The sequence below is a fragment of the Bos indicus genome, chromosome 26 (genome assembly GCF_029378745.1).
Source record: "Bos indicus isolate NIAB-ARS_2022 breed Sahiwal x Tharparkar chromosome 26, NIAB-ARS_B.indTharparkar_mat_pri_1.0, whole genome shotgun sequence".
Classification (NCBI taxonomy): domain Eukaryota; kingdom Metazoa; phylum Chordata; class Mammalia; order Artiodactyla; family Bovidae; genus Bos; species Bos indicus.
The window spans coordinates 39,466,336-39,489,361 of NC_091785.1; the positions used below are offsets into that span (position 1 = coordinate 39,466,336).

A 23,026-nucleotide genomic window follows, 5' to 3' on the forward strand; every position below is an offset into this window, starting at 1 on the left:
GCAGCCCACCAGGTTCTGCCATCCCTGGGATTCTCCAGGCAAGAACACTGGAGTGGGTTGTCATTTCCTTCTCCAATGCATGAAAGTGAAAAGTTAAAGTGAAGTCACTCGGTCGTGTCCGACCTTCAGCAACCCCATGGACTGCAGCCTTCCTGGCTCCTCCATCCATGGGATTTTCCAGGCAAGAGTACTGGAGTGGGGTGCCATTGCCTTCTCTGACAGTAAGCATACTAAATAGTTATTAGGTAATAAACGGGTACTATGTTAAAAAGCAGACATTACTTTCCTGACAAAGGTCCATCTAGTCAAAGCTATGGTTTTTCCAATAGTCATGTATGGATGTGAGAGTTGGACCATAAAGAAAGCTGAGCGCCAAAGAACTGATGCTTTTGAACTGTGGTATTGGAGAAGACTCTTGAGAGTCCCTTGGACTGCAAGGAGATCCAACAAGTCAATCTAAAGGAAATCAGTCCTAAATATTCATTGGAAAGACTGATGCCGAAGCTCCGATATTTTGGCCACCTCTTTTGAAGAACTGACTCATTGGAAAAGACCCTGATGCTGGGAAAGATTGAAGGTGGGAGGAGAAGGGGAGGACAGAGGATGAGATGGTTGGATGGCATCACGGACTCAATGGACATGAGTTTGAGCAAGCTCTGGGAGTTGGTAATGGACAGGGAAGCCTGGCGTGCTGCAGTCCATGGGGTCGCAAAGAGTTGGACATGACTGAGCGACTGAACAGCTGAGGGACATGATAGTTTCGTTATTTCAAAGCTTTCTTTGGGGTTTCTCCTATAGCCTTCTCCTATCCTCCAGTAAGTTATTTTTTTCTTTCATAATCTAACTATATGAAAGATAATCATACCCAAATTATCCACAATAAACTAGTCAGATTATTGTGGATGGGTAGAGGTGGACACGACTTAGCCACTAAACCAGCACCACCACTATAGAAAGCTGTTAAAAAGTCACACACCCAAACATCGATTCTCTCTTTTCGCTTTTTGGCTTAAAATCTTCAAAAGTTTTACCATTTCTTTTTTTTTCCCCTTCTGGTGAAAACAAAAACCATCCAAAATTTATTCTCCAACAGACAGTAGCAGCAGGTGAAAACTACAGGGGTTTCTCCGCAGATCATGCATTCAGGAGACATTATTAGCTAACAAATGAGAAATCCTCTGGTGTATTTTCTGTAAGTTTTACCATTTCAGTTTCTGGACCAATGACAAGAATTCAGTTCAGTGCAGAAAGTGTGGATGGGTAAGATGCGGATATCTAGTCAGAGCGGGTGAGCTGGTCTATACCTTGGCCACAAATGGCCCACACACCTCTAGTCCTCCCTTGGTCTGCTGCTAGCAATATGTTTACCTACACGTGCAGCTTTCGCACTTCCTCAAAATCTTACCTAGTTAAACGCTCCTGTGGGTACTTTATGGAAGCACAGAGCGCCGCCCGCAACCCGAGACTTGCAGTGTCGATTCGTACTTTTATTTACAAACAGCAGCACCCCATCTCCCACGCTCCAGCCCCAGTCTGTCCGGCCCCGCCCGGGCAGTGGCCGACGTTGTCACTTGCTAGGACCCGGGCGCGAGGTCGCCGCCGCCATGTTACTTTCTGGCGGCCCCGTTGGAGAAGGCAAAGGGAAGCTGAGCGGCCGCCCGGAGTTCCGGCCCTTGTGCGCAAGTGCGGAAGTGTGTTGGCCCCGACTGCGCTCAATTTCCGGCCGGTGTTTCCGCACCGGCCGCCCGTAGACGTGTAACGGACGGTGGGCCGCAGCCATGGCCGAGAGGAAACCTAACGGTGGCGGTGGCGCCGTCTCGGCCTCCTCGTCGGGCACTAACTTACTTTTCTCCTCCTCGGCCACGGAGTTCAGCTTCAACGTGCCCTTTATCCCAGTCACCCAAGCCGCCGCTGCCTCGGCCTCCCTGCTCTTGCCCGGAGGTAGTAAGGAGATGGAGATCCGGGTGGGCAAGTGTGGGCGGGGGGCGTGAGGTGAAGGGTCGGACAAAAGGTTTTCCTTTGCCTGGATCAGACCCTCTGCTACCTTGTCAGGGCAGTTAGTGGCCAGATTTGAGTAGCTTCGGGACTTTGGGGTCTTGGGGGCGGGGGCCAAGCTCTTCGTCAAAGGGACTGTTCAAGTGCTGGCCACTCCTGCACTGGCATTCCTCAGGTTTTTGTTAAACATCTCCTGGTGAGCCAGGTGCTTGCAGGGAAGGTAAAATAAATTATTACCGCCTCTCCTCGGATACAGTAGACTATCTCTTAGGGTAGGCTCGTAATACTTGGCAAAGCAGAGGTATAGAACACAGTCATCTTTCAAGGCCGTGCCTCATTTTCTGTTAGAAGCTCTTGCTTGTTCTCTTAGGTACCCACTCCTATGTTCATCTTAGCACTTTGTACGTATCTTTATTAGTGTGTGCGGAGCTTGCGTTTTCATGATTATGCGGCATAACCCAGAGCTGGTGTTAGGAGCACCGACTGTATTCCAACCCTAGCCCTGGCAGTAACTTGCTGTGTGATCTCAGGCATGTTACTTCACCCCTCTGTGCTTCGTTTTCCATACATGCACAGCCTCCCAGGGCTGTCATGAGAATTGAATTGATTTTTGTGAAGCACTGAATATAGCGTCTGGCACATTATGTTGCATAAACGTTTGTAAAGTAAGCGTGTCTGCCTGTTTGGACTGTGAGCTGTGTGAAGTTTGCAGCTATGACTTATTTACCTTTTTATTTCTAGGATCTTGTTTAGTGCCCAGCACATAGCTCCTCAGGAAATGGTGAATATTTTTCTCTTGAATAATTTGTTCTTATTTGGAGGACCAAGGAAAGTTTCATGGAGAGGTGAAAAAAGGTGAAGCGGAGCAGTACACGATGGTTCTTCTTCTCTGGTGTCATGTTTCTTCTTGGTGCTTACCTCCTGACGTGTCCACATCTTTTGTTTATCTTGTTGCACTAGCATGTAAGCTCCATGAGAGAGCAGGAGCTTATACCTAGAACACATCTTGATGTGCTGTAGGCACATTTTTATTTCTATAGAAACGTGAATGAATGAAAGGGTGGGAGTTAGGAGTATGTTTGTCTTGTTTTGATAGTGTGGCTGAAAGGTTCCACATTGCCATTTTTGGTGGAGGACCAGCGTGGCTGGAGCAGAATGCTTTTGGAGGTTGCAGGATGTAACCAAATAAATACGGCTGTACGTGGGGTTCTTTTACCATCCTCTGCTTCACAAATGTTTGGTTCATGCCTATGTTCCTGTATAATATTTTGTTTGTGTCTGTCACTGTCAATAAATGGTTAACATCTTCATTGTCAAGTATAGGGTAACTTACCTGTCTTGAAAGCTATTGTTTCTTGGAGATGGTTTATTTTTTAATAAGAAAATTAGTTTTAGAACTAAAATTCTTTAACAAGTATTTTTCTACCTTTAACAAAGATTTGATCATTAGAAGTCCATTCAGTGAATTTCCAGAGACAAAAGGAGAACCGATGGCATTGGAAGCAGCGATGAATTAGTGTCAGTGAAAGAGGCATACAGGAAGCAGTTTCATTCACTCAGCAAACCTGGACTGAGCAGCTTGTTTGCCAGGCCCTGTTCCCGGTGTCAGAGAGACAGAGAGGAGCAGATAGCATTGTCCCCGGTGACTGCACACTTTTACACACTGTGCCCAGCTGTGTAAGTGGTTGTGGTCCAGGTTTGTGATGGCTAAAAAGAGGGATTGATGGGCTGCTGTGAGAGCCGTGGCTGTCAGGCTGGCTGACCAGGGAGCAGACATCCCTTAGATCTTTAGAACTTTACAGAGGGGGTGATTCTTAAGCTGAGTGTTGAAGGATACATAGGAATTAGGAAGTCTGGGGAGACAGGCATTTGTAAAAGTCTGGAGGTGTGAGAGAAACCTGCAGATTTGGTGGGATTTTGAGGTACGTGCTCACATTCTCTCTCCCCCTCTTTCCTTCTTGGCCAGTCCTCCTGCCTCCCACCCCGCCACTCCCCCAGGTCCATGTGACTAGAGTGAATGCAGGGGAGTGGCTCAAGTGGTTAGTGGGGGAACCAGGTCATGAAGGGCCTCATACAGCACATTAAGGAGTTCATAGTACATCCTGTGTGGTGTGCGGGTGCCCTTAAAGGGTTCTAAACAGGGCAGTGACATTAGAGATATGTTTAGTCTTTCTGAGATTGCACCAGAGTAAAGCTGACTGTAGCAGAAGTGTCCAGTCTGGACGCCACTGTGAGTCAGGCAGGAGCGAGTGGCACTCTAGCCCTGGTCAGCCAGGTGTAGGTGAAGAGCAGGAAACAGAAGTAAGAGATTTTTACACGGTCAAATTATTGGGACCTTTCATGCATTGGAGAAGGAAATGGCAACCCACTCCAGTATTCTTGCCTAGAGAATCCCAGGGGCGGGGGAGCCTGGTGGGCTGCCGTCTATGGGGTCGCACAGAGTCGGACACGACTGAAGCAACTTAGCAGCAGCAGCAGCAGCAGTGACTCACTGAGGGCCAGACTGTCCAGTGTACAGGCTCTTTATCTGTTCAGTTTCAGCTCCAAGGTACAGCTCCACCTGGCATATAATAGATACTGTGTACTTACTTCTTTAATTAAAGATCTAAATGATTAAATGGAAGAGAGGGAGGAGTCTCAGGAGGTTTCTGGTTTTCATGTCTGGATGGATGTTGGTAGACATCCGTTGAGGTAGTGAGATTGTAAAAGGAGCACATGAAGGGGGACCGTTAAGATGATGGTTGAGGTTTACTAAGCTTGAGATGTATGTGTCTGAACCTGCCAAAAGTACTGAGGAGGCAGTTGGGAAATAGGTTCTGGGGCACATACGATCAGTCTCAGTTTGGGACAGAGTTGGAAGTGTCACAAGTATACAGGCGCTTATTAAAGATATGGTCTTGATGCCAAAGGTGTCCACATGTAATTAGAAAGTGCCCCTGTGAGCTTGTTGAGATCAGTATTTTGTTTGTAAAGGATGGTAATCAGAGAAAAGTTTGTTGTATCAGATTGATCCCAAGTTGCTTTATAGGATGAAGGACACAGAGGTTTTCCCCCTGCTTTCAGATGTTGAGAGATGAACTGAAGTCTGAGTCCAGGTGAGGTTCATGGGAATGGAGAGAGAGGATAGGAACCGGAAATGTTATCAGAGAAGTAGAATGATAAAAGCAGAAAGGGAGCCTTGCTCAGGAAATGATATTTTAATTACAAAGAAACAGTTCAGAGGGGTATTTTGAATAGTGGAGTATCTCAGTTAAATTGATGTGTGAAATAAAACTGGGAGCAGCCTAACAGCTGAAGGCCACGTTCAGCAGCAGAGGTCAAGAAGGAGCTCTGAGCTTGAAAGGTCACACTTTGGCAGGTTTCAGGGACAGGGACCACAGCCTGCCTGTGTGTTGGGAAGCGGTCCACCATTCTGATCTGCTCTGTGCCTCCAGTGGTGGGAGATTAGAGAGATTTGAAGAAAAGGGGTTGAGATGGGAGAAAGAAAAGATTAGGAAGAGAAAGGTGATGTTCCAAGCTAAGGACTCATAAGTTTCTAAGGAAAACTAGACGACTTTTTAGGCCTTGTAGAAGGAAAATCAGAGAAGGCAATGGCACCCCACTCCAGTACTCTTGCCTGGAAAATCCCATGGATGGAGGAGCCTGGTAGGCTGCAGTCCATGGGGTCGCTAGGAGTTGGACACGACTGAGCAACTTCACTTTCACTTTTCACTTTCATGCATTGGAGAAGGAAATGGCAACCCACTCCAGTATTCTTGGCTGGAGAATCCCAGGGACAGAGGAGCCTAGTGGGCTGCCGTCTGTGGGGTCACACAGAGTCGGACACAACTGAAGCGACGTAGCAGCAGCAGCAGAAGGAAAATATTTTACAACTTGGTAGCGAAAGAGAGAATAAAATAATATAGTTTGGTGCCAAAATACCAACAGTGAAGATCATGTTTGGCAAAGGGAAGTGAGGAGACCTTCCCTTTGTTAGAAATGACTTTTTTTTTATACTGATTGTCATTCTCTAATGATGATTACCTGGTTGTGATACTGTGTGGTTTTAGGGATGGTAGTGAATGGTTGACCTACTTTGCCTCGGGAATGCCAGCGCCTCATGTTCACTTGTATAATGAGTGCTTTGTAGGTAAGAGCCCTGACACACCTTTTCTTGTCAGCAGAGTTAATATCTGTACTTTAGCTTCTTGTTGTTACTGTATAAATAAAGTTCTGTGTATTTGGGTAGCGGAATAATGTTTGAATTGTTTCTTACTAGGAAAAAAAATCGTTCAAAATAACATCTAAAACTAGTAGGTACAAATTTTGTTTGCATTTTTTGAAAAATTCTCCTGTATACAAATGTGGGCTTCCCTGGTGGCTCAGATGGTAAAGAATCTGCAGGAACGCAGGAAACCAGGGTTATATACAAATATGTCTACATAATTTATACATATTTACTAAATAAATAGTATGTAACTATATTTATTTTAAAAGTATGGAAAGGTATGTATCAACATATTAACAGCATTAACAGTGATTGTCTCTGGGAGGTGAGCTTACCAATGAGTGCAAGGTTTCCCTCCTTTTGTTGTTTCTTACTGGTATTTTCTAGTTTTTCATTTCAAAGAAAAAAGAAAAACAAGTTTTTCATTTCAAAGAAAAAAGAAAAACAAGTTTTTCATTATTGTCTTTAAGGCAGAAATGTAAGTTTGAACAACAAAATAAGAGGTATAATTGCTAGACCTGCCATATAGAATCTAGTCCAGAGTGACATCATCCCTTTAAACCATGTGCCCTCCTGTTCCCTTGCAGAGGATTCCACCGATGTGGGTGAGGAGGACAGCTTCCTTGGGCAGACTTCTGCTCACACATCTACCCCACAGACATTTAGTTACTTCTCTCAGGTATCAAGCAGTAGTGATCCTTTTGGGAATATTGGACAGTCCCTGTTAACAACTGCAGCAGCATCAGCTGGACAATCAGCCTACTCCAAGCCCCCAACGTCTCTGCCTTTTACAACTGGATCCCAAGATGTGTCGAATGCATTTTCATCATCCATTTCGAAGGCGCAATATGGTGCTCCACCTGCTTCACAAATCGGAATAAATCCTTACCCGCCTTCTCAGCCTAGTAATCTCCCTCCTTCGAATTTTGGGAGCCCACCACAAGGAACGCCCCAACAAGGATACAATCCGTATCGCCACACGGCTGTAAGCAGCAGGGCTAATCCTTACATTGCACCACCGCAGCTGCAGCAGTGCCAGACACCAGCTCATCCTTCCCATCCTCCGCCCTCCACACCCCCCGTTCAGATGTACCAGGTGCCTCCAGGATCTTTGCCGCCGGTATGAAGACATGCTTTATATCTTTATATCATTCACTGTAATTCTAATCCCTCTCATTTTTACCTGTGCTTTGATGACAAATTATTTTCAGATGGTTTTTTTTTTCCCGTAAGCTATATGTTTTGAAGTAAACAATCTTTTAAAAGTAGGTCATTGAATGGTTCATGTTTTAGGTTATATTTTGTATTTATGGAAGTAGTAATTTATTTCAATGCATTAACCGTATGCCAGTATTACCAGATTTAATATAAGATAGCAATAACAAATGTCATCTGGAGATATGTGAGAGTCGAAGGAACTATTATCAACTTCTCTTTTTTTAATTATACTGCCTGATCAAAACGCTTAATTACTGGGACTAAAATTGATTACTCCAATAATTTATTTACATTTATAAAGTTTGAATCTAGACAGACTATCTCAGACAGATGATGGAATAACTTTTGCCTTGGGTAAATTTTATGAAATTCCTTTATGCTTCCCCCCGCTCCCTGCCCCTAATTTTTCAGCTGACTTCCAAAGGGAAGTGAACTGAATCAGAAAAAGGGAAATGATTGAAAAAAAGAGTCAAGAACCCAGTGTGGCAGGGATAATGGTACTGTAGTCAGTGGCAATAGAGAATGGGCTCCATTTTACCAACTAATCTAAATCATACCAGTACACAAATTCTTGGTAACGGTGGATTTCAGCAGATTGGTAGCATGTAATGTAAGTTAGTATACTTGTTTGCTGATGAAACTTTGAAGAGTTCTGATTAAAAATGTTTAAATAATTTTAAGTAAACCGTTGCAAAAATAAAAAATAGGACAAAGAACACCCCAGTGCTCTAACCCAGGTTCCCTGTCATGAACATTTGTTCTCTCCTTCGTGAACATGCACACTGACACGTGTGGGGGCATCCTCTCCTCCCTCGTTCCTTTCTCACGCTGTGTATGTGCAGTTTTGGGGGGAAACATTTGAAGATCAATTACATACATTATAGGGCTTCCCTGGTGGCTCAGCTGGGGAAGAATCCACCTGCAATGCAGGAGACCTGGGTTTGATCCCTGGGTTGGGAAGATCCCCTGGAGAAGGGAAAGGCTACCCACTCCAGTATTCTGGCGTGGAGAATTCCATGGACTGTGTAGTCCATCGGGTCGCAAAGAGTTGTATACAGCTGAGCGACTTTCACTTACATACATTATGATTCTTTACTCCTAGATACTTTAGTGTGTATTAATATTTCCTAAGAATAAGAATATTCTTTTGCTTGACCACAGTAATCAACCTCAGTAAATGGAATATTTTGAAATCATTTTTTAATAAAAAATTGTATTCTGTTTTTAAAAGTATTTTTACTGCACAGAACTTGAGAAATGACTAATAGCCAAATGAGTAAAAATTGCCACGAGAAAACCTTGTTTTTAGTTTTTATGTCTTTCTTATCTTTTTTCTTGATAAACATAATTTTTCCTCGACAAGCATTATGTATGTTTACTTACATAAACTATGTCAAGATAGTTTAGATGTTAAGATTTTTTTCTAAAACATTTTTAATCTTTCTAGAGAATTCTAGTATATGAGTAAAAGATGATTTATTTAATCAGGTTTCTGGTAGGTCTTTGGATTGTATCCAGTGATTGTTATAAATAATCTTTTGGTATTCGTCCTTGTGGGTGAATTTTTACAGTTATGTCTTTAGGATGAATTCTTAGAAATGGAATAGGTAGGTCAAGGAATATGCATTATATTTTATTTTATTTTTGGCCATGCCTCATGGCTTGTGGGATCTTGGTTCCCGAACCAGGGATGACCCCAGACCCTTAGCAGTGAAAGCAGCAAGTTCTAACCACTGGACTGCCACAGAATTCTCGAGCATTATGCGTGTGTTAAAGATGGAATAAATGACAGGAGGTGTACTGCTGGATTGATTCTATAAAGGTATTAGTTTACTTTGCCATCAGTGTGAGAAAGCCCTGTTCACTTTCCAGCTGGCATGGGGTTTTGTTATATTTTTAAAAAAATTTAATTGCTCTGGAGCTGAGTTATTAAATAGCTGTCTAGAGAAATATTAAGAATAATTATTACTAATGTCAGTTTGGGTCTGCATCATACACAGAATTGTTCCTTTGGACTGACTGGTGGTCCTGTCTTTTATACCCCCAGATCCCTCCTCCAGCGCAGGCAGGGTTGCCCCCTCCAATCCAGCAGCAGGCACCTGCCAGACCTGCAGGACCCCCTTTGCAAGCGCCACCTCCTTTTCTACTTCAAAACCAGTATGAACCTGTCCAGCCCCACTGGTTTTACTGCAAGGAGATAGAATACAAACAACTATGGATGCCTTTCAGTGTTTTTGACTCTTTGAATCTTGAAGAAATCTATAATTCAGGTAAGTGTGGGTCCTGCATCATTTGTATCTGATTTGAGGAAGAGTGGAATGAAGAGTAAGTATCCATGGCCTCCTTTTTATGAATGTCATTTTCTTTAATCCTGTAGACCTCACCAGCCTCTGTACCTTAAGGTGATGATACTTTTAATAATACACTTGTATTATTAAGTTCTGGGTTATGTGAGTAAGGTATTTGAAGACATGTTTTAGTAATTTTTTTGTTTAAAGGTATTTTAAATCCAAGAACTAAAGTAGTTCGTATAATCCAGGTGTCAGTTTTCTTATTTCCTTTATTTGTTTGTAGCTAGAGGGCAATGCGGGAGACCTGGGTTCAATCCCTGGGTTGGGAAGATCTCCTGGAGAAGGGAAAGGCTACCTACTCCAGTATTTTTGGCCTGGAGAATTCCATGGACTGTATAGCCCATGGGGTCACAAAGAGCTGGACATGACTGACTTTCACTTTCACTTCATAGGGCATTTATAAAGCATTTTCTATGGAACTCTTGTTCCTTCAGATAAGAGTTTTAAAAATGCTATAACTACATCCATCTCTCTCTCTCTCTCTTTTTTTTTTTTCCTGGAGCAAGAACATCCATCTCTTGAGGCGATGTACAGGAGTAAGTTAAGACTCTGAGAAGTTTCACTATAGAAATAGGTTTTTTTGTTTATCCTGAAGGTATTTCATCTTAGGACTTAAAAATAACCTATTCTTTAGAAGTATGTTCATGGAGCATTTTCTGCTTTGATACATAGAGAAAAAGCCTACCAGTTATTGGAATTATTTCATGATGCTTTTATATTTTACTCTGGTTATTTCTTCTCCACTTAAAAGAGTCATCATTTTGAGCAGCACAGATTAATCTTAAAATTCTGTTTTTGAATAGAAATGAGCTTTGTTCTTTGTCTTTAACGTTAGACGAGTCACCATATTCATTATTCATTACTTTTAAGTCTGCCTTGTAACTGTTCAGTTAAAATGTGGACTTTGTTTTCCAGTCCAGCCAGACCCTGAGAGTGTGGTCCTTGGCACTGATGGAGGGCGCTACGATGTCTACCTCTATGACCGGATGCGGAAAGCCGTGTACTGGGAAGAGGAGCCAGCCGAAGTGAGACGCTGTACTTGGTTCTACAAAGGTGACACAGACAGCAGATTTATTCCCTATACAGAGGAGTTCAGTGAAAAGCTAGAGGTACGTGGGCTTTATTCTTTTATGCCTTTCTTTAAAACACATAGACTCTGTATACATTGGAGCCTCATGTAACACCTCTCACAGTGGAGCGGACTTTATTTACAGGACACCTCATCTTGATCCTATTCACAAAGAAGACTACTTTTTAAGTAATGTCATCTTTTTTGAAGTGCTAATTGTGGTCTTGGTGTCTGAAGATAGAATGTTGTTCAGGGGAACATTACAGATTTAATATAATAAGATATTGTATCAAACCTTCAAAAGAACTTAGGCTGCTGGGATCTGCTGTACTAATACATGCCAAGCATATGGATGTTTTTCAAATTAATATTCAGTAAAAGGGTTTATGAAAATAAACATAAGAATAGGAATAGATGTTGTCAGACTTTTTAACCATTGTAAAACTGGTGGTTAATGTTGCTTTACATAATAGTGTTAATTTATTGTTGTTAAAATTTTCTTAATAATTGAGTATTTAAATATTTGAAATGTTAATTTATCTGCGTACATGGGCATGATAAAGGACAGAAATGAAAAAGCCCTAACAGAAGCAGAAGAGATTATGAAGAGGTGGCAGGAACATAGAGAAGAACTGTACAAAGAAAGATCTTAATGACCTGGATAACCACTATGGTGTGTTTACTCACCTAGAGCCAGACATCCTGTAGTGTGAAGTCAAGTGGGCTTCAGGTAGCATTAGAAGTATAATTGACAGGCAAGGAACTATATATATTTATGATACATATATGTTTCAAAAAGTTTGGACATATCCATACACCTGTGAAACCACCACCACAAACAAGTTAGTAAACCTGTCTGTTGTCCCTTTTTGTCTTTTCATACTGTTCATGGGGATCTCCTGGCAAGAGTACTGGAATGGGTTGCTATTCCCTCCTCCGGTGGGCCATGTTTTGTCAGAACTCTTCACTCTGACTTATCTGTCTTGGGTGACCCTGCATGGCATGCCTCACTGAATTATGCAAGCCCCTTTGCCAGGACAGGGTTGTGATCTGTGAAGGGGGTCTTTTAAGAAGAGGTGGCAAGAATACACAGAAGAACTGTACAAAAAAGGTCTGATGACCTGGATAACCATGATGGTGTGGTAACTTACCTAGAGCCGGACATCCTGGAGTGTGAAGTCACGTGGGCCTTAGGAAGCATTACTATGAACAAGGCTAGTGGAGGTGATGGAATTTCAGCTGAGTTATTTCAAATCCAAAAAGGTAATGCTGTTTAAGTGCTGTATCAAATATGTTAGCAAATTTGGAAAACTGATCAGTGGCCACAAGACTGGAAAATGTCACTCCAATCCCAAAGAAGGACAATGCCAAAGAATGCTCAAACTGCCATACAGTTGCTCTCATTTCACATGCTAGTGAGGTTGTGCTTAAAATCCTTCAAGCCAGGCTTCAGTAGTACGTGAACCGAGAACTTCCAGATGTACAGGCTGGATTTAGAAAAGGCAGAGGAACCAGAGATCAAATTGCCAACATTTGTTGGATCATGGAGAAAGCAAGGGAATTCTAGTAAAACATCTGCTTCTGCTTTGTTGACTCAGCTAAAGCATTTGACTGTGTGGATCACAGCAAACTGGAAAATCTTAAAGAAATGAGAATATCAGACCACCCTACCTGTCTCCTAAGAAACCTGTATTTGGGTTAAGAAGCGATAGTTAGAACCAGATATAGAACAGTGGACTGGTTCAGAATTGGGAAAGGAGTACAACAAGGCTGTGTATTGTCACCCTGCTTATTGAACTTATAAACAGAGTACATTATGCACAATGCTGGGCTAGATGAAGCACAGACTGCAATCAAGATTGCTGGGAGAAACATCAACAACCTCAGATACACAGATGATACCACTTTAATGGCAGCAGAAAGTGAAGAAGAAATAGAGAGTCTCTTGAAGAGGGTGAAAGAGGAGAGTGAAAAACCTGGCTTAAAACTCAGCATTCAACAAACTAAGATCATGGCATCTGGTCCTATCACTTCACAGCAAATAGAAGAGGAAAAAGTGGAAGCAGTGGCAGATTTTATTTTCTTGGGCTCCAAAATCACTGTGGGTGGTGACTGCAGCCGTGAAATTAAAATACTGTTGCTCCTTGGAAGGAAAGCTATGACAAATCTAGGCAGTGTCTTAAAAAGCAGAGACATCACTTTGCCGACAAAGGTCTGTCTGGGCAAAGCTATGATTTTTCTAGTAGTCATATATGAATGTGAGAGTTGGACCATAAAGAAGGCTGAGCACTGAAGACTTGATGCTTTCAAATTGTGATGCTGGAGAAGACTCTTTTTTTTTTTTTTTTGGAGAAGACTCTTGAGAGTCCCTTGGACAGCAAGGAGATCAAACCAGTCAATCCTAAAGGAAAACAACCCTGAATATTCATTGGAAAGACTGATTCTGAAGCTTCAGTACTTTGGCCATGTGATATGAAGGGCTGACACATTGGAAACAATCCTGATGCTGGGAAAGATTGAAGGCAGAAGGAGAAGGGGAGGCAGAGGATGGGATGGTTCGATAGCATCACTGACTCATGAGCAAATTCAGGAGATGGTGAAGGACAGGGCATCCTGTTGTGCTGCCGTCTGTAGGGCTGCAAAGAGTCAGATTAGCAACTGAACAACAACAACAAAGAAATTAGTAGACAACTCTAAGCTTTGGTTTTCACCTCTGTGTAATGGGAATAATGTTATTTAGGGCTGATTAAAAGCAGTTGATCAAATGAGGTTCCATATGTAAAATGTTAAGTTTGGTAACCACTTAATAAATGAGATCTGCCATTATTGTTATTTTTATTACTATCATTGTTAATCATTTTCTTCCACACTTCTCTTAATGTGACGCAGATTTATCTTACTGGATTGTGTATTGTTTCCATTGTAGGCTGAATATAAGAAAGCTGTAACCACAAATCAGTGGCACCGAAGATTAGAGTTTCCAAGTGGAGAGACGATTGTTATGCACAATCCAAAGGTAGTGATATTGTTTAAGATATTAAAATGTTTAGGTTTTAAAAAATTATTTTGCTGAATGTGTTTGATAAGTGTTCATTTTTATTCTGCAGTAGGGAATATTTATAACAAGTGCATTGCATGGATGATAGAAAAATAAATGAAATTTAAATTTCTCTCACTAAGTTTCTGTTTATGGTAGCACATTAGCTAAAGCTTAGTATGCATCATTGAAATTAAGCTTGACAAGTTTTTGTACTTGACCCAAGGTCAGCAGACTTTTCTGTGAAGGGTCTGAGAGTAAATATTTAAGGCTTTGTAGGCCATGTAGTCCGGAGAAGGCAATGGCATCCCACTCCAGTACTCTTGCCTGGAAAATCCCATGGATGGAGGAGCCTGGAATGCTGCAGTCCATGGGGTCGCTGAGGGTCGGACATGAATGAGTGACTTCACTTTCACTTTTCACTTTCATGCACTGGAGAAGGAAATGGCTACCCACTCCAGTGTTCTTGCCTGGAGAATCCCAGGGACAGGGGAGCCTGGTGGGCTGCTGTCCATTGGGTTGCATAGAGTCGGACACGACTGAAGCAACTTAGCAGCAGCAGCAGGCAGCCATGTAGTCTCTGAAAGTGTATTGGTATTTAGGCAGTATGTAAACCAACAGGCATGGCTATTTTCAATAAAACAAACAATATTTCAATTAGAACAATATTTCAGTGTTTTCATTTGCTTATAAAAATGAGTGGGAGGCCAGGTTTGACCTGCAGCAATAGTTTGCCTACCTTACCCTTGAGAGTAGTTTGTTTCAACCTTTACAGTAAAAATACATTCTTCCTCTTTTTATTTATATTGTCTCCAGGAACCTTGCTTGTTTCTTTAAAGATACCGGGTGTGGTGTTCAAATTCTTCCATTTACCATCCTTAATCTAAGCTCCAGGTCTCTCACCTGCAACAGTGAGAGGTGTTTTTAGATAGGGTCTATTTTAGGGTCATATTTTAGATGAAGTGAGGTGGTTTGTGCAAGAGCATCTAGCACGGTGCATATGTAGTTTCTCAGGACATAGGCTGTTTATTACAGAAAAATGTAAAAGAAAAAAATAATCTGTGTCTGACCACCTCTATAGTCCTTACTGATACATTGAAATAAGTAAATAAAAACACCCATAGCCCATCAAAATTTAAAGTGTTGAAGGGTATTAAATGAAAAATAAAAGCCTTTTACTTCTACATTCCCCTAGTTTTGCCTCTTAATGGTAACCATGCTTACTCTCTTTAAATTTTTTTTTTTAACTCTTGTTTTTATGCAACACACAGAACTTTGCATACCGTCTTACATGCATTCATTTTTTTTGGGGGGAGTGAGAGACTGATGTTAAACTATCATTTTACTTTTTTAATTGAAGTATAGTTGATCTATACAATATATTAATTTCAGGTGTACAGCATTGCGACTCGGTAATTGTATAGATTATTATACTCCATTGCAAGTTATTACAAGATAGTGTCTGTAATTCCTTGTGCTGTGCAATAGATCCTTATAGCTTATCTATTTTATATACAGTAGATTGTGTCTCTTAATCCCCTACCTCTATCTTGCGTTACTCCTTTCCCTCTCCCTAGTTGTTAAACTGCTTTGCTTTTTTTGTTTTTTTTTAATCTATGAGTCTTTCTGTTTTTCTATATACATGAATTTGTTTTATTTTTTAGAGTCCACAGATAAGTATTTGTCTTGTATTTATCTTTTCTGACTTAATTTCACTACACGTGTTTTCTAGGTCCATCCATGTTGCTGTAGATGGAAGAGTTTCATTCTTTTTTTATGGCTAATATTCCATTGTATGTGTGTATTTCTCTATATCTGTGTGTCTGTCCAACATCTTCTTTATCCACTTGTCTGTTGATGGACACTTGGATTGCCTCCATATCTTAGCTGGTGTGATTAGAACTGTTGTGACCTTTTAAGTTTTTTGGTTTAAGTTTATTACTGGGTATTTTATTTTCGAAGAGATTTTAAGCGGAATTTTTTCTTTTACTTCCTCTTTTAGTTCATTATTAGTGTATAGAAAAGCAACAGGGTTCTGTATATTAATTCTTGTATTCTGCCACTTTACTGAATTCATATATCAGTTCTAGTAGTTTTTGGTGGAGACTTTAGGATTTTCTGTATACAGTGTCATGTCATGTGCAAATAGTGACAGTTTTACTTCTTTCTTTTCAGTTTGGACGCCTTTTGTTTCTTTTTCTAATCTGATTGCTGTGGCCAGACTTCCAATACTGTGTTCAATAGAGTGGGCATCTTTGTCTTGTTTCTAGTTTGGAGGAAATACTGTCAGCTTTTCACCACTGAGTATGATATTAGTGGTGGGTTTTTTCATAAATGGCCTTTGTTATGTTGAGATACGTTCTCTCTGTACCAACTTTGATGAGAGTTTTGTCAGGAATGGGTGTTGAATTTTGGTTGTTATTTCTCCTTTTTCATTTCTTATTTTGTTTAGTTGTGTCCTCTTCTTGGTAAACCTGCTCAACGGTTCATCAGTTTTGTTCTTTTTTCAAAAAATCAGCTCTTGGTTTCATTGCTCTTTCTTATTGTTTATTTTAGTCTCTGTTTTATTTATTTCCTCTCTCATCTTAATTAGTTCTTTCCTTCTGCTGACTTTGGACTTCATTTTTTCTTCTTTTTCTGATTCCTTTAGATGGTAGATTAGGTTGTTTGAGATTTTTCCATATGACACTGGGCTAAATTTAATACAGTTGATTTAACAGAATAGTGTATGTCTTCCTGAAAAGTGGTAGGTAAGTCCATTTTTGACATTGAAATTGAATTTGCACTTTGTTATTTAGAGGAGTTTGTGTTTATAAAACAAAGATTCCTCTACTGCAGGTGACTTTTCTTTAATTTCTTACATGTAAACCTGGAAGTTTGTTATATTTTTAAATCAAGACAAACTACTTCTCATTTAGTTGTATTATTTTTCAACACAAGCATTGGAAATAATGGTATTGACTTGCTTAATCTTAATGGTTACTGAACACCAGCAAGACTGCTAGAAAACTGATTTTGGAGGACCAGTGTAAGTACTTGATTTATAAGCTATACTATAAAGTAGTTTATCGTGTATGGAAATAAATCATTTAATTTATAGTGGAAATGGATTTGGTAGTGAGCTCTGTCATAACCCTTCTCTGTATCTTGAAGGTTATTGTTCAGTTCCAGCCTTCCTCAGTGCCTGATGAATGGGGGACCACGCAAGATGGACAGACAAGGCCTAGGGTTGTAAAGCGCGGAATTGATGATAACCTGGATGAAATTCCTGATGGTGTGTATAATTTGTTTAGGATCAAGATCCTTTTTAAACTTTTCTACTTTAAAATGATGAGAAAAGCAAACAGCTATTAGGATTACCTGCCATATTTGAATTAAATAATGAATGAAATGAAACAATCTGAATGATTATTCAGATTAAATAATCTGAATCAATCTACAATCTAAATGAAATAATCAGTAAAATAGTGGATTTAGCTTGAAAATGTTCATTATAGTGTGTATAAATTTAACAAAGAGAAGGATTTTGGGAAAAGATTGTAAATTTTATATTGGCAGGTTGCTTCTCCACGTGGGGCTTAGTGCCCTGGGCAGTTCTGGAGAAATGACAAGGTTAATGGAGCCCCTAGAGGTACAAAACCGATGGTTGTCATTGGCTCATAGCTTCTCCAGTGAGCTGCTTTCTCCACTCCTTGGTCTCGTTCACTGATTTATGCCAGGATGGACTTTGAGCTCTGTTCATCTAATTTTGGCAAGTTTGTGATGACAAAAGGGATATTGAATATTGCTACTCGTTTAATAAAACCTAAACCAGTCTCCAGCTTGTGTATGTTTGTATGTATGGATGTGTGCATGTCTTGTCTGTCTTTTGCAGGAGAAATGCCTCAGGTTGACCATTTGGTGTTCATGGTACATGGCATTGGACCTGTGTGTGACTTGCGCTTTAGAAGCATTATTGAATGTGGTAAGTGTTCATGAAATGATTTGAAAACTATTAGAAGAACTTTAAGCCTTTATTTTAAAGTGTTTCCAGCTGTGTACTGTTAGCTGATGTACTGTCAGGAGAGATTGAACTGAACACTGGGCAATACTAATTTGTACTTGTTTTGCTCTTATGACATTTGTAACTCATAAAATCCTAGACTGTGAAGAATGAGCAGGGATCTTGGAAATAATTTAGCCCTTCTGACAGCCTCTGCCTGAACACTTTTCAGCTGTTAGGAACACCTACATGTTGAACTGATTTTTGGTGGATTAGTTGTGAGAAGTTGTTTAAAGGAACTATGAATTTGTCTGTTTTACATAAATAAAAAGCTATGAATTTTATTTTTTTATTTGTAGTAATAGTTCATATTTATTGAATCCTTGGTATGTGCCAAGTATCTTACATGTTTTGTATCATTTAACCCTCATAATAACCTTTTGAGGTATAGGTGCTGTTACTGTCATCTTTACTGTTAGGTAAGGAACTGAGGCCCAGAGTGTGAGTTAACCTCTCCTGTGTCTCAGTCTGGGAGGTTCTGGAGCAGGTCAATTTGATAATTTGATTCCTGAGTCTACCCACAGTGCATTTCTGCCTGCCAGTAGTGGTAGTTGAGCTAATATTTTTCAGTCATTTATCTATTTCTGTAAAATAATGTAAGAACTTCTTAAAGATTGTTTTTTTTTCTTCTCTGAACTAGATTTTGTCATTTTTTTCCTTTGAAAAGTTAGTGTTACAAAAAATACTGGTATAATTGAGGTGATTGCTGACTGCTTACCGAGGTAGCAAAATTTAATCCAGTACATTTGTCTTCCCTGATTTTTTTTTCTTTAAGTGGATGATTTTAGGGTGGTTTCTCTAAAATTGCTGCAGACACACTTCAAGAAATCTTTAGATGATCGGAAAGTAAGCAGAGTGGAGTTCCTTCCAGTTCACTGGCACAGTTCCTTGGGTGGAGATGCCACAGGTGTTGACAGGTTTGTGGATTTTGATAACTTGGTTTTCAGATTAGTCAAACTTAGATTTTAAACTGTCATATAAAGTAGTTTATTATGACTTCAATAAGTACACTAAAAAGCTTTGATTATATATTTGCTCTTATATATTATTAAATACTGTTAGGTTTATATGCTACTTTGTATGTGTGCATGCCTGATTGTGTATGTATGTGGTGTGTATATTTCTATTGTAAATATTTAAGAGAATCTAAGAAACTTAAACTGGTTTAAAAATACTTACCTATAGTGGTTTTTTCCTTGTATAGTGGCTCAGACATGGGGCTGTCCTGTACATTGTAGCATGTTGAACGGTACCCTTGGCTTCTATCCTCTAGATAAGAGTAACACAACCTAACCTCTAATTTAACAACCAAAAATGTCTCTAGTCACTGTCAGATGTGCCCTGGTGGCAGAGTTGCCCCTAGTTGAGAACCACTGGTTTAGATGATTGTTTCTCAGTGGAGACTCTTCTGGCAGGACAGATGTCATGAAAGACTGTTGTGTGTATTGTAGGCCATTTAATATCCTTAGTCTAAATGCCACTAACTGCCAGCAGCACTTACCAGGCACTGTGACAACTAAAAAGGCCTCCACTCAATTTTGATTGCTTCCAGTTGGGAACCACAGATTTAGGAAGTATTTCTTCTAGGGACACAGAGCTGATAACATACTTGGATTTTAGTGAACGTCATGATGTTTCAGGGCACGTGTGTTAATAAAACCAACCTATGAACATTTTATCATGTAAGGCCCTGTACAGAGGATGAGCTGGTTGGACAGTATCACCGACTCCATGGACATGAGTTTGAGTAAACTCTGGGAGTTGGTGATGGACAGGGAGGCCTGGCATGCTGTAGTCCATGAGTCGCAAAGAGCTGGACACGACTGAGCGACTGAACTGAGCTGAGGCCCTGTTACAGGGCTGTTTTCTTTCTCTGGGTGTTCCTGAAGTATGCTGTGCTGTGTCCTGAAATATGACCATCTCAAATCAGGAAAGATTTTCATTCTCTTAAACTCCTTTCTTAGTTTCTTGCCACATTCTCTGTTGTCTTTTGCCACCTACAATTTTTGTCAGGTATCCTGATTTCCAGTAGATTGGAAGAAAAAGGTAGGCTTTCCTCTTTAAAAACGAAGTAAAGATCTTTGTTTTGGCCTTATTTTATATGATAACTTTAGAGAATCCACAAATTCACAGGATAGTTATAGGCACAAGTTGATGTTTTTGGTTTATCTTGATTTATTGACAATAACTGACTGAAATCCACTCATAATTAGTCTGTGAGTTTTTTTTTCTCAGTGTATTTTCAGAATTCAAAATAAAAACTTTTATAAACTCATATTTAAGGTGGTTACTAAGTATACTTTTTTCTTTCCAAACAGGAATATTAAGAAAATCACTTTACCGAGTATTGGTCGGTTTCGTCACTTTACCAACGAGACCTTGCTAGACATTTTATTTTACAACAGCCCCACCTACTGTCAGATGATTGTGGAGAAAGTGGGGTTGGAGATAAACCGTCTGTATGCACTCTTCATGAGTCGGAACCCAGACTTCAAAGGCGGGGTCTCCGTTGCTGGTCACAGCTTAGGTGAACCTTTTAAATTTCCACATTTAAAGTACAATTTTTGTTGAGTCATCACTGTTTTCATTGTGGGTGACATGGTTCGTAAGAGATCTAGAATTATAGATTTTCAATTTTATAAAGGGTAGAAGTGAATGCTTTGAGTTTACATTCTGCCTTTTGCTATTCACCTTTCCTGTTGCCTAGGAATGCTTTATATTTTAATTTATTCTGCTATTTGGTAAAGCAAGAATATGGATTATCACATCTTGATTAGCATCTAACTTTACGTGACTTCCGCTTGGGACTTTGAACAAAAAGAGTAGGAGAATTTAATTAATGTTATAGAAGCACCTAGTACATTATGAAACAAAAAAGCAAAATGCTGCTTCTTTTTTTTTTTAAAGGCTCTTTAATATTGTTTGACATCCTGTCTAATCAAAAAGATTTGAGCTTATCAAAGTCTCCTGTGCCTTTTGCTGTTGCTAATGGAGTTGTGAAGCAACCACATTTTCAGGAAAAGCAGGTATGGCCCACTAACATCTAGATTTAGAGTTTGAGCCAAAGAGCTTTTCAAAATCTGAACTGATTTTATGTAATAAAACTCCTTGAGGTTTACAAGTATGATGGAACCACAGAGCTCGTTTGAGTTTTTCTCACTTGTCTTCCTTATGGATTATACATTTAAATGTGATAGAATGTTTATGGTTTGTTTGAAAAATGTGAAGTAAATTATTGTAGAAAATGAGGGCATACAAATTTAGTAATTTTAGTAATTTTCTGAATATTCAAACTTGGAATAACAAACTGCCCAGAATTAGGATTTATGTATGGGACAGAATTAAGATTTTTCCATAGATCAGAAGATATTTTATGGGAGTTTTTCTGAACTTTGTAATATTCTCCCAACTTTTTTTTAAAAGATACCCGAAGAGCCAAAGCTGACGTTGGATGAGTCTTGTGACCTTGATGTTGAAAATGAAGAAGTCCTGACTTTGCAAGAAACTCTGGAAGCACTTAGTCTCTCTGAATATGTTAGCACTTTTGAAAAGGAAAAGATTGATATGGAATCTCTGGTACTGATGATAGTTTGATTCATTTTTATCTGAAACTGTTTTTCCTTTGTATGAGATGGAAAATTATTAAGGTTTAACCTAACCTTTTACATCACTGGAGAAGGAAATGGCAACCCACTTCAGTATTCTTGCCTGGAGAATCCCATGGATGGAGGAGCTTGGTGGGCTACAGTCCACGGGTCGCAAAGAATCGGACACGACTGAGCGACTTCACTTTACATCACAGTGAAAGCAGAGACTTAAATGTTTAAAAAATTGAAAAAATCAGGAGAACTTTAAAAAAATAATAATCTGGGAAGACTTTTCTAAGTAAAGCAAAACCCACAAGCCATGAGGAAGAAAAAAAATTGTGTAGTAGGGGATGCCATAAACAATATCTAAAGGCCAATGATAGGTTAAGAAGACAATTTGGAGCACACCTTATAGACAAAGCATTTATTTCCTTCTTATTCAAAGTTGCTACAAATTAACTACATGAAAACCATCAACACAATAGGAAAATAGGCAAAGGATATGAACAGATGTATATGGAAAATAAAATAAGCAACTTCTTATCAAGAAACTCAAGAAAAATATGAATTAAAAGTGCAATGAGATTTTTTTTATCCTGTCAGTTTGGCAAGAATATTACGAGTTTGATGTTCATACACTGTGTGGCCGGGATAACGGGAAATAGGTACTGATACATACTGGAGTAAGAGCATAAATTGGTACAACTTCTGTGGAGGGCAGTCCACCAATATCTTTGATTATTTTTAAAGAATTTATTTGGCTGCACCAGGTTTAGTTGCAGTATGTGGGATCTTGTTCCCTGACCAGGGATCAAACCCGGGCACCCTGCATTGGGAGCATGGAGTTTCAGCCACTAGGCCACCAGGGAAGTCCTGTCTTTTAAAATACAAAGAATGCATGCACTTACCCCAGCAATTTCACTGCGAAGGGTATTTCCTATGAAAAAATACTCACATGGGAGTACTTCCAAGGATACTCACTGTAGCACTATTTGTGATAGCAGCACCTTAGGAACACCTGTGTCCGCTAGTAGGGCGCCAGTGAAATCATTTATGGTGTATGCACACAGTGGTGAACCCAGCTGTTGAGTGAACGAGGCAGTGCCAGAGGGATTGGTGTGGAATGATCTCTAAGGTTTGTTATGTGAAAAGACCAAAATTCAGACCTGTTTGTGTATAGGTTTGTTGTTCAGTCACTAAGTCATGTCCTACTCTTTGTGATTCCTTGGACTGTAGCGCACCAGGCTTCCCTGTCCTACACTATCTCCCAGAGTTGCTCAAATTCATGTCCATTGAGTTGGTGATGCGTAAAAGTCACACACATGGAAAAACACGGGATGCTGTGTATACATAAGAGATCTCTGGACGGAGAGGAAGTTGCCTGCAGTATCTGCTCAGAGGACTGGGTGGTTCGGGTGGGTGGAGGGAGCCGACTTCATTTTACACTTGACATAACTTCTGATACCATACAACCGTGCGTGTATTTTCTGTTAAAAATTAAGAGAATGATTTAGATGTGG

General features: G+C 40.0%; 1 protein-coding gene across 3 annotated transcripts in view; it reads left to right on the forward strand.

The window, feature by feature from the left end:
* The first annotated feature begins 1,703 nt into the window (after nt 1–1,703).
* SEC23IP (SEC23 interacting protein) overlaps nt 1,704–23,026 on the forward strand; it is a 39,529-nt gene continuing 18,206 nt past the window's right edge. For 2 of the 3 annotated variants that reach the window (XM_019952900.2, XM_019952901.2), the window contains exons 1-11: nt 1,705–1,941; nt 6,790–7,322; nt 9,468–9,690; nt 10,687–10,880; nt 13,767–13,856; nt 17,031–17,151; nt 17,752–17,841; nt 18,695–18,836; nt 20,238–20,446; nt 20,827–20,945; nt 21,343–21,495. In XM_019952900.2, the coding sequence (XP_019808459.2) occupies nt 1,779–1,941; nt 6,790–7,322; nt 9,468–9,690; nt 10,687–10,880; nt 13,767–13,856; nt 17,031–17,151; nt 17,752–17,841; nt 18,695–18,836; nt 20,238–20,446; nt 20,827–20,945; nt 21,343–21,495 (2,037 nt within the window). In that variant the 5' untranslated portion in view covers nt 1,705–1,778. Of the gene's footprint in view, nt 1,942–6,789; nt 7,323–9,467; nt 9,691–10,686; nt 10,881–13,766; nt 13,857–17,030; nt 17,152–17,751; nt 17,842–18,694; nt 18,837–20,237; nt 20,447–20,826; nt 20,946–21,342; nt 21,496–23,026 lie in introns of all 3 variants that reach the window. The other variant, XM_019952902.2, reaches the window with a different exon arrangement.